At 35.7% G+C, this 12,464-nt stretch overlaps 1 protein-coding gene across 5 annotated transcripts in view; it reads left to right on the plus strand.

The window, feature by feature from the left end:
• Positions 1-12,464, plus strand: part of POT1 (protection of telomeres 1) — an 86,208-nt gene that overhangs the window by 35,909 nt on the left and 37,835 nt on the right. For all 5 annotated transcript variants that reach the window (XM_030015202.2, XM_030015203.2, XM_030015204.2 and 2 more), the window contains exon 8: positions 2,934-3,064. In XM_030015202.2, the coding sequence (XP_029871062.1) occupies positions 2,934-3,064 (131 nt within the window). The remainder of the gene's footprint in view (positions 1-2,933; positions 3,065-12,464) is intronic.

Here is a 12,464-nt window from a genome sequence, read left to right on the forward strand (position 1 = left end):
CACGTAGAAGCATGGATTTTAATCCAGTCTAATGTATTTGTCTTCATGTTTGGGTGAGAATCTGTTCACAGAGTTTACATATGACGATTGTCTTCTTTTGACTGCCTTCCTGTAGTTTTTATGTAAGGCAAATCTGTCAGTTTTAGTAGACCGATAGTATTCTCTTTCAAAGCTGTCTAGCAACGATTTATGTGTCTGTATGTTTATAAAATGCATGATGGAGATTTTATTGACTTTGGTTTAGCGCTATGACACCTTTGTTCAGTTCCCAGACATGTAAACTCTGGTTTAGTGTCATTATCACTAACTGCCTTGTAGAATTATAGCTAAGGGAATTTGGGGTTTTTGATTTGTTTGGATTTTTTTGCTTTTTTGTTTGGGGTTTTACTTTTGAGAGTTGAGAAGTTGTCTGTCACGGGCAAAACCGATTTGACTTGGGGAATTTAATTCATTGCCAGTTAACATAAACATTTAGTAACTGTTTCAAGTATTGAGAAATAAAGAAGAGAAACATTTAAATGCTTAGGGAAAACACCTTTTCTTCACCTTTCCCAGGCTCAGCTTCACTCCAGACACCTCTCCTTCCCCCTTCCAGGTCTCCACTCCCCTTGTTATTGTTGCAGGTTACGCTGTGTCTCTTAGGGGGGCAAAGGGTGGCACAGGACACTGGGGTAGGTAGTAGGTAGCAGTTTCTTTTTGCTGCTACTTGTTCCTTACTGGGTTTTTGTTGTTGTTGTTGTTGTTTTCTCCTTCCTTCCCCCACTGTACCTTCCTTCTTAGTGGTGTCCTCTGCTCCAGTGTGGGTTCCTCCATGGGCCTTAGTCCTTCTGTGGGCATATCTGCTGTGGCATGGGCTTACCCACAAGCCACAGTCATTTCGACCTTGACCTTCATTTATAGACTTCCAGTGTTTAATTTCACTGGTTGAGAAAGCTCACACTGTCAAACAAGAAGGTTCTGGTCAGTTGTTTCAAATTTCAGTTTTATATAGTCAGTTTCTGTAGTTTGTTCAAATATCAGCAATACAATTAATAAACAGGTTTATTTGTTGTTTGTTAATTTTGCTGCTTTACTGTTGACTCGATGCCTGCTGCATTATGATCATGTCTTTGCTTGTTACTTTGAGAGTTTTATATCTTGAACAGTGTCCCCATTCTTGGTACCTCAAGAGAATGGGTGTAAGTCTTCATGCAGCTTTGTTTCTAAGAATTACAACTGCTCTCTTTTTACAGAGTTGAGATTCTGTTGTTGGCTGTTACCAAAATGCAATGCAAAAACTTTTGGTTTAAATGGGGGTCCACAATAGTGAGATTATAGCGGGAGTAAATGGGTTCTGTACATAGAGGAACTGTTCCTGCTTCTAGACTGTATGTCTGCATTTTATATGCAGTGAATAACTTTTACAATGAAAACTTACATTCTTAAAATTGGATTGTGAAAGCAAAAATGTGAGTTAAAGTAGATGGCATTAGAAGATTGGAGAGTTGCTGAAGCATTTTTGGTAATTCAGATCTAGCGATTTATACTTTTTTAGTCAGAATGAATAATAGCAGAATCATTTAATTCATGATTCCAGTCTGAAAGCACTGTGCGCATTGCAAACAGTTTAGATATATCCACTCTTTTCAGAGTACAGAAAAATGCTAAGAGAAATAGTAAATCAGTGTTATACTAGTGGGGAAAAGTACAAAACTATTTGGTTTAAAATTTTTTGCCACTCTTACCAGTACTGGTTTTGTGCTTTCTCATTCTGACATTTAAGAATGGTGTGCTCAAATGGAAAACCAACGGAGAGTTCACCATTGCAAGAGTTCAAACTTTAGAAATTTTAAATTATAAATCATTGAGTACTGTTAATTTAATGCCTAAAAATTGTGCTTTTTGCTTGAGGATCTTGCTAACTCTTTCTAAAAGCTAAAATTTTGTGTATGTAAATTTATCAAGGTTGTCATCAAGGTAAAAATAATAGGTTATGATGTCATTGCTCTACTGATCTGCTGAAAAAGTTGTAATTCAGCCTTGAACTTTAATTTTCAGTAAATGCTAGCATAATTAGTGTAGAACACAGAAGCTCTCTATCTTGATTAAAAGCAACTAGGACAAGATGTGTGGATGTTTGAGGTTCTAAACATACAACCAAGTTGATATTGGGTATTTGAAAAGTTGTCAGGCAGGTTAGCCAGCTACCATGCTGTGAAAGAGCAAGTTTACTCTCACTCCATTTTTACGTTTGTAAGGTATCTGAGCACATGTGCTTCTGTAAGCTGAAATGGAAAACACAGGTTTCATTTATGTCATCTGCAAATACTGCTCTATTCTGGGCTGGTTTGCTCTGTCATATTTGTGTCTTGTTTTGAGTTTACTTTTTAGGTCATTAATAGAAGCAAAATTCTATTAATGAAGTTTAACTTCAAAAAGGCACATTTTGGATTCTTACTATTTTTTCTAACTACCACTGTGTGACTGTATCCTTGCAGTATATATCTTGCATATTGTGTTGAAGTGAAAGATAAGCAGTTTATGCTTTAATTTCCTTTTAGAACTTGTAGAACTCTTTACCTCTTCAGAAGACAGTGCGAAAATAAATCTTAGGAAAGGATTGTACAAGATTGTACATATGGTCCCCATTTTATAGAGGAAGTAATTGAAACCTGAAAAAATAGCATGCCTGTTGCAGACGAAAGAAAGTTTTGTGTGTTCCTGGCTCACAGACCTGTGCTTAATCACCCATTTCATTTTCAGTTATTTGGGCTAATTATCAGCAAGATGGGCCACGCTTCAGTTGTTATGCTGCTGTTACTAAATAGACTTTGGAAGAGTTACACACATCATAGCAGAAAAAAATTGGCCATATGGTTGTTCATCCCAAGTTTAATATCTGTGTATTAATGACTCCATAATGCCTATTATTCATTCACTTTTATATTTTACAGATTATTGCTCAGTTGTAACACTTGTGGATCCATCAAATGTGAGGTTAACGTGCACTCTTTTTAATGGAAATGTAGATTCCCTACCAAAAATTTACAAAGTCGGAGATATTGTTCGATTTCATAGAATAAAGGTATGTACTACAATGTGGGTGGTTTATGTGCTTGCTCTTTTGCAGTGAGAGGACTGTAGGAATAATTGAATTCTTCATGTACTGAAATTAACACGTGGAGACATTGGATAAAGCAGTTGATTGATAAAACAGCTATGGTGATGGTATGGTATGGACCAAAAGTGGAAATAAACTATCAAATGTTTTAAACAAAAACAGAGCACTAAGCTGATATCTCTGTTTAAAAAAGTGTTAGATGTGGTTATGACAACTCCAGAACAGCATTATTTTTTTGGAATATTTGTTAAAATAGTTGGCAAAAATCACGTGGTAATACTTCTGGATGAACAGAATTTAACAGACATAAATGTGCACAATTTATTCCTCTTCAAACTAATAGAATTGAGGGATTACTTTAGACCTTCTGTTGTGGAGCAGTTTAGATCAGCTGGAGAGTTACTCAAATAAATGTAATCTACCTGGAGTTGTTAGTGTGCAATATGCTCTAGCTGCTTCTTTGATGTTTTCCTGCCTTACCCCATATTTATCTGTATCAAAGGCCACGAAGGAAACAGTGTTTATAGCTTTGGTACTGGTTTTGCTGGATGTTTTTATTATGCCATGCTTAAAGAGGTACAGAATAGTACCAAAGACATAATTATACCATGTTACATATTAATTTGCAAGATAACCATACATAATTTTTTTTTTGCTTAAAATAATTAGAGCAGAAATAAGTAAATGTCATGAAAGAGGCCAATTAAAAAAAACTATTTGCATATTTGAACACTCTTGAGAGATCTAGGAAATTTAGGATTGTACAAAAGGATGATGAAAGGGATAAAGATGAGTAGTACTAAGCATATATGTTTTGATACACTGTAGCAGGAGAACAAAATAAAAAAAACCTATGACAACAAATGTAAAAAGTGGTAAGATTTATCCAGTAATTGAAATTTGTACCACTGAGATTATTAAGAAAGAACTTGTTAAGATTCAGAAACACTCTTCAGTTATTCCTGTATAGTAAAAATATTTACAACTGAGGGAGAAATTAGCTAACCTATTCTAGGTTAGTATAAAGCTTCCATAAGGTCATCTGTATGTATAATTAGAGTGGAATGAAAATGTATTTCGATTTTGAAGCTTGTGTTGCTAATCAATACCTGAAATGTGTTGTTAGTCTTGGAAGTTCATTGATTTGACTTCAGATGGGATAGTCTTATGCTATATTTTAACTTCTCTCTTAATCCAGCAGGGTGGGTGTTACACAGATATATATACCCATTTCTGAAATTCAGTGGAGGTAGAAACATGTTTATTGCTTCTGAAATCAAAATACATATTTTATAATATATGTGTGAAAAAGGAGAAAGTAGAAAGGAGCCTGGTCAAAATAAAAGAATTGAGAAGTTGCACATCTGTGGTAGGTTAATATTGGAATTTTTTTGAGATGTGGGAGATACAGGTTAAAAAAAACAAGCAAGACCACTGTCAGGGAAGTTATGTATTCACTTTATGCAAACATAATAGTGTCTCAGCTCCACTATTTATCTTTAATGTAAACTTATTAAGGAAACCTATTTATATATCACATGTAAGGAACCTCACCATTCTCCTGATTTGGCATCAAATTTTTGAGGAGATAATTCTAAAATCCTTGTCAATTGTTTTTTCATCATTCTCCAAGATGATGTTTCAGTATTTAAAGATAGGGTCTGTTAATTCCCTCCTCAAATACACTTTTTTTTTTTTTTTTTACCACAGCTGAGCTGTTTTAAGTGGTTTCCAGCCCTAACTGACCTCCAGCTGCTCACAATCCATATCTCCTCAGATGCATAAGCTGACAGCTTGTTTAATTACTTTCTAAGTCAGAATGATCTAGAGTCACTAAGTTGTCTTTTTTCTGCATGGGAATGTTTTGACTACCCCAAAGAGTTACTAACAAACAGTTACTTTGGAAGTTTTCTTATCTGATCTGAGCAGGTAAAAATCTGACATAGAAGCCTGTTGCCAACTGCTGGGAGTGAACTGGGAGGGGTGTGACCTCTTCATCTCTTTCACCTGCAACCAGCATAGTGTGTGTGATTGCTGAGCACACAGTTTTCAATTAAAAAAAGAAATCAGCTCTAATTAGAGTTCAACTTACACTGTCTGCAGTTCCTCCTTCACTCTCTTCTCCTTTTGTCTTCAGGCCTTACCACCTTCTCTTAGTTTGCTGAATGGAAAGCAATTGAGAGTAGCAGAGGCCATAGTCTGTCAGAGCTGTGCTTACCAATGATGACAGATATGCATAGTCCTTAAAGTGTGTATTCACATTTCCCTGTCCCAAATATGCTTTTGAGAGGCTTCCAATGTCCAGTTGACATTGATAGCAAACACATTTTAAAAATGACTGCTCCCAGCTACACTCTCAGCTGCTAATGAATAACTTCTCTTCATAGTAACACAGGTGTTGGCAAGGTCTGATGGTTCAGGAGTAATAACTTAATGGAGAGGATTCTGTTGGGATTACTCTGCATAGAGAATAATTTTATTTGCTCAGTATTTGTTGCAGAGAATGAAAATTTTAAGTGTCTTAGGAACAGAACTGAAAGATTATCCAGTTTTAATTACATTTCTGTTAATATTTCTTGAAGTGCATTTTTATGACTTCTTATGATGATTTCTCATGAGTTATAGTACTTAGGGATTTGCAGTACTGTATTTGGGCCTTCAACTGCAGTCACTGCTCTGCAGAGATGACGGGGGAGATCCTCCCACCCCCCAATATAAAAGCTAGGCCTAATTGTCTAGCCTCCCTCTATCGTCATGGCAAAGAAGGAGTTATCTCAAGTGGAGTTTTCTTGGAACTTTTTTTTATGGTTCACTGTGGATGCTCTTAATATCTTAAGACTTAATGCCTAATGTTTAAGCTGTTAAAGAGAGGGAAGAGGCAACCTGCTGGTACTGACTGAATCTGCAATATTTTATCCTCACTTGACTTAGGAGTTTTGGCATGTATTCTGCCTTTCTTGTATTACTCAAACCCTGCACGATGACAGGATTGTTAATTTCTTCATTGGCTTTTCTCTAGTATTCCTGATTACCTCTTAGTGATTTGCAAACAAGAATTTATTTCCTCATTCCCAGTGAAATGAATTGGTATTTGATTTCCATTTTAATGTTTGAGAATTGGAGAAAAGTGAAGCACTTTCTTATTTAGGTGTTTGTCTTGTTCAGTGTACTCTAGTTGTCTGATACAATCACTGTCTAGGATGTGTTTTGATGGGTCTTTTTTCCTGAATACACAGCATTATAGAGCTGTGTGACTCATGTGGAACACTTGGAGAATGAAGAGCAAAGGAGTGACCTCTCGTAAAATTTACTTATATGACTTCATCAGCATAATGCAATCTCTGTAGCAATTACAAAGTCTTAATTCTCTAGCTTTTTGTCATAGTAATCTTGATGCTATTCTCCTCTCTTACTTTCATGCCTTAACTCCTTCCTTACATAGGCTCCAGTTGCTGTAACAAATTAAGTAGGAGTCTTAAAGATGACAGCTTCTTTGTTACACAGCACTAATTCATCACCACTGCGCTTCTCAAGTCGTGCACTGCATAGGAAAATGTCCTGTAGAAAAACAGGGTAATGGAATGGGGTATCATGATAGAAATGCACCGTGAGCTGAACTGTGTTTGCACAGACAACAGTAACTGTGTCATCTAACTCTGGAATAATTACGGTTTATAATTCTAGTGTTTTAGCTTTGCAGTTAGATGCAGCATCCTAGACCTTTAGAATAACAAAATGGAGAAAAACAGCAAGAAAAGAAAACAAATTTCTTGCATGCTATCAATTGCATATTCATCTGCTTCAAACTCTTTAGATTTACAATAGAAATGCATTGCTGCTTTGAGCATAAGTACTTTATAGTCATGATAGATGGTTATTCCCTCCATAGATCAGTCAGTTGACAAGTATAGGATATATGTTTTGCTAGTGAGTTTCTAAGCTGTTTGCCTGTCCACAGAGGAGTGGGAATCTGAATATCAAGCATATGGAACGTGGCATCATAAAAACATAGAAGGCTCAATCACACTCCCTTTTTTGTTACCCTTACCAGTTCTGTCCTGTCTCTCTTTTTGTGCATCACTCTCCTTAACCTAGTAATACTTAACCTAGCATTTGTTCCACTAGGTTACCTACTCTGATCTTTAAACCAGTCTGCTGTTACTTCTAGGAGCACTCTTCTGCACTTTGCTAGTGGTTTCCTTGTCTCTGTGTATTCCTTCCTTTAGTTTAATCCAATTTGTCCCATGAAAGTGGATTCCTTCTCTTTCTTTCTACTTGATGCAGTATGGAAGGCACTGAGAGAGAGACACAGGAGAAGTATCTGCTCACTTCTTATTCCTAGGCAGCTCTGGCCATAGCTGTCAGGTTGATAAGGATGAGAGGGGAAAGTCTGGAGCTTAGATACGGAACATACTGAGTGAACATTAAACTTTGGCAGAATTTAGCTGCCAGACTTCTAGTGTCCTCTGAGTAAATGTCATCCAAAATATAAAAACTTGGCCAAAGTTAGGTTTGAGACTTTTTGCTAAAAAGGATGTCAAAGAACATGTTGTCTGCAGCATTGCAACCCTGTTTTCCAATTCTTGCTCTGAAGAGTGGAGGCAATTAAAATTTTTTTACTAAACAATTATGAGATTCTTTTTAACACAGAGAAACCAACATTTTTCTCAGAGATATCAATATTACTATTGCTTTTGGCTTCCCTTGAAAAATTATGTAAGGCATGCAACTCACTTTGAAGTTTTGATGGAATTTAAATTAAAAACACGTATTTGTCCTAAAGTAAATAATGTCAGGAAATACTGACTGTAGACAGTGATAGAGTTTCTCCGTAATTCAAAGTCTTAGAATTTTGCACATATGTTTTCTGAAATTTTCATCTGAGTACTTGTGGTTAAGTTACCTGATCATGTCTTAAATATGTAGGAAATACTCCAAAATAGTATTTTTTTACTTTACTAGAATTTTCTCAAATATACTATGCCACTTTTTCTGAGGAATATTTCTAAAGCAGTGCTACGATGCCTGCTGGCTTTTTTTAAACTATTATCAAAACAAATTATTTCAGCTGGTTTAATTATATACACTTTTTGCATACAATTTTTTTTTCCACAAAATAGTTATAATATGTTCAGGTGAACTGGTAAATGAAATGTACAATGTGTTGTTCATTTTCTTCTTTAATTTGTATTTCTATTGCTGCAGATGTTTCTGATAATCTTATTTTGCAGGCAGCAATTCTCAGGAATAGTAGAGGATAAGCTATAATTTACAGTCCTAGTATCTAGGTGTATTTTTCATGTCTTCATAAAAATTAATTTGACTTCCATATGACTAGCCTTGTTAACTTTCTTTTGGAAGGTGCCTGCAGATAATTTTTGTAGTTCAGTTTTCTTGTTATATTTAAACATGTTCAAAATGGTTTAATTTATATAAGGACAGAGAGTTACTAAGTTACTTGAAATTGCTTCTCTATTTCATTATTACCTCTCTGTTCATACAGCTGGAGGTACACATACACTAGGATTACATTATTAAATACAAGAAAATATAATCAGCATACCATATTATCCAAAGTTGTTTAGACTGTGATTTACTTTAATGTGAGAAAACATTTACAAGATATAAGGAAATATACCAAGTGACTTTGTTTTTTTGACAGGAAACTTTTTTTTCTTCATATAAACAGCATCAGTGACAGTCATCAAACTTTTACAAAGAAATTAATCTTTGCATCTGATACAGTGTTAAGGCTCAAGTTCAGTTGTCTAGCATATTTTTTAGCAATAAGTTATTAAATTAATAACAATTTTAACAAATCATGGTCATTTTTTTTCTGGTATTGGGAGTATTTGTTTGCATGTTCTGTTATGGGATGTGTATATCATTCAAATGCTTGATCTGCAACTTTGTTTTAGCTTGGAAGTATGTCATCAGTGTTTATGATGGGTTTTTTGCCTTCCATCCCATCCTACCCTCGTGCACTGCATGACACTCAGAATGGAAAACAAGCATTTCCTGTTTCCAGATTAGTTTTAAAAATGTAGGTTTCCAGATTGTAGGACTAAAGTTGTTCTCGTGTTGCCAAGTCTGAAGAGGGGTAGTGAGAAACATCGCCAAAGGTCTTACTCTAACTTTTAGCCTCTTCTTAGCCCTGTGCAATTCCTAATAAACCTCAAGAGTTTCAGCAGCAGTAGAACAGGGACAAATTAAGGGGATTGGTTACTAATATCCTTGTAGGTGATGCTGGACATACAGTGTATTGTATTCAGTGGCTACAGTCTCTGAGATGGACAAATCATCATAAATCCAGGACTTTGATTTTTCTCTAAGAAGTCCATAACACAAAGGAGCAACTCCCATTTAATAGAAAGGATGTTTAGGAATGAAATTGTTGAGGCTTTTCATACCGTAAGACTTCAGGACAGTTCTTTTGGGATTTTTTTCAGCTAGTTTGAGGCATATAAACATAATTTCTTAACAAGACACCTTCTCAACCTGCTTCTGCTTTGTTTCTTATTTAAAATGTCAGAACCACTGATAAAGTAATAGCATTTAACAGGAGAAAGCAACCTTTGTTTATAACCCATCACTGCTCAGATGGCAAACAATACTTGTGGAGTGTTGCCAAGTTTTAAAAGCTCTGTGGTTCAGTTCAGACAGGTCTGAAACCCATGCTGTCTTGGACCAGTGGCTCCTAGATGCTATTCCATTCTGTGTTGGCTACCTGCGCAGCCAAAAATAGAAAAGAAAGAACCCAAGGAAATAAGCTGAATACCTAAGTGAACTAATTTTTTGTCTTGACACAATGGAAAACCTATGTTTTATTTGTTTGTGTTTTTCCATCAAGTGTCTGGTCCAGCTAATTCTAGACCATTTTTCAAGTTAAATTGCAGTAATCTGTCTCTAAAACTTTGTGTAAGGTGGTGAGCGAATGGGAAGAATTAAAGGGCATCCCTTTGTGACTTGGAACCCCCCATCCCCTAGCATAAGGTAAATTTTTTATCCAGCTTCTAGAAGAAGATCCTTTTTCATAGCCATCATTTATAAGAACAAATTAGAAGAGTGTGTGGCACCTAGTATATTGTGTTCTTTTTTTGGCACTGTCCCAAGTTCTTGTCTAGGTTTTTGCATGGAGTTTCACTTGAAATATAATCCATGTATTCGGTATTCTCCCCAAATTCCTACAGATCTTTTTAAACGTTCAATACAATCAAAATACTTGGTAATCAGTGCTGGGGAACCTTATGCTTCTAGATGTGGTAACACTTAGTATGGCAAAGGGGGTATTTCCATGGACGGTTGTGGACTAAGAGTAGTGTGTTATTGAAAGAGGTTACCTGGGGAGGTTCTGGAATCTCCATGCTCGGAATTTTTCAAGGCTCAACTAGCCAAAGCCTGATGTGACACAGTGCTGACAACAGCCCTGACCTGAGGAAGAGATGGAACTTCATGATCTCCTGAGGTCCCTGCCAACCAAAATTCCTACGGTTCTGTGACAGCCAGTTGTAACCCCGTCTATACCTTCATAAAGTTTTTTGCTCCTGGAGGCTTGTGATCAGATTCTGTGTTTGAGGAGGAGGGGATTTTTTTGTCACTGCTGCTGTGTCAGCTGAACCCTGTTTGTGTCATACAGAGTGGCATGTGCTTATATACATGTGTTTAACTGAGGGGAATAGATTGCTCACCACAGTAACTAATTTTTGCAGATACATTGCCTGTAGACAATTTTGCACTCTTTCTTTTGTTTTCACTAGCATCTCACATATACTACATTTCTGCAGTTAAGGGAAGACTGGGTAGCAGCATGTGAACATTGATCTTCTATTATTTTTGTTGTCAACCATGAATCAGAGGGATCATAAGTTTTTGACTTCTGCTTAGGTAAAAGATACCTTACAATGAGGTCTTCAGCTGAATGTATACTCAAATTGAAATAGAAGTTTGGACAGTACATTTCAGATGATGCAATAATTCAAGTAACAAAAAAACAAACCACAACACAACTTGATGTCTTGACATAATTTTATATGTATAAATAATGAAGAAGTTTTAAGCTTAATGTATTCATGTTTCAAAATATTATCTTGAATTCCTGATCCTTCCACAAATCAATAGTTAAATTTATTTTAGGAAATCTTCCTTCTTAGTATAAGAACATGTACATTAGCTTATTATATGTTGTTTTACAAGGCATTTTTTTATATTCTAAGATGATCTGTGACTGCAGTGGTTTCATAATAGTCCTTTCCTTCTGTAATTTAACAATCAGGTTTGATGGAAAACTACCTTGGAGATGCTATTATTCCAGCTTTATACACTACTTACTATCGCACTTTTCCATTGAGCGAGGTGAATAACACCAGCTTCAGTTAACAAAAAAAAAAAAAATTCAGGTGGTTTAGGTTCTTGTAAATCTATTTATAAATATTTCAGGATTAGCTTCTTTTCAATGAGCATATTCAAGATAGAGTTGTACCCCATAGAAATCACTAGAGTTTATTGTCCACACAGTTTGTTGAGGTGGCATTTCACCTTTTGTTCTTTATTTTATAAAAACTGTGCCAAAGGCTGCTGCAATATGTATTGGAGTTTACTTGCCTGCTTAGAACAAGCCAAATGTATTGTATCTGCTTTGTGTTTGTCCCAGAATATATTTTTGTTTAGCAACCATTATTTATTGAATTTATTTAAAATTCTCAGGGAATTTTTGAAGTGATAGCCATCTGCCCCCCTTCCCTGTTCTCCCCCCCTGCCCCAGGCTGATTTTTTTAAAAAAATCCCCAAGGCCTCTAGAAATGACACAAAATCTACTGAGGGGGAATTGTCATCATATACAGAAGTCTCAGATTAGCTCTTTTCCCTAAGTTTAATTCAATTTCAAAATCATTTGTGTGTGGAAAATATAACTAGTTTACAGTATCACTGCTTAACTTGATCTGAGATCTACTTAAGAGTGCCATAATGAAAGAACATTTGCCCATGGATTTTGTTCATTTTACACTCCAGTGATTCCTTATCACTTTAGTAATGATTTGTTTTTAAAGAACAAGCCCAGGGAATTTCTGTTGACCATCATCTGTTCTATGGGTCTGACACAAACAATTTTCCAGGTATGAAATATTTTGTTCTATAACCTATTCTACATTTAGTTCTCCTGTTTGTTCTGTTGTTCACTAAATAATGTTGTTGAATGCTGTTTACCTTTGAGACCACTCAGTGGCTTCTCCACATACTTATGCCTAAGGACATTTGGTTTTGCTTCAAGATCATTGGTAATTTTCTCATCATGACACTTCAGGTTTACCTTCTTTATGTGTTTTATTTCTTTTGTTATTTTATAACTGCCTTTCACTGCATTAAG

The sequence above is a fragment of the Aquila chrysaetos genome, chromosome 5 (assembly GCF_900496995.4).
Source record: "Aquila chrysaetos chrysaetos chromosome 5, bAquChr1.4, whole genome shotgun sequence".
Classification (NCBI taxonomy): domain Eukaryota; kingdom Metazoa; phylum Chordata; class Aves; order Accipitriformes; family Accipitridae; genus Aquila; species Aquila chrysaetos.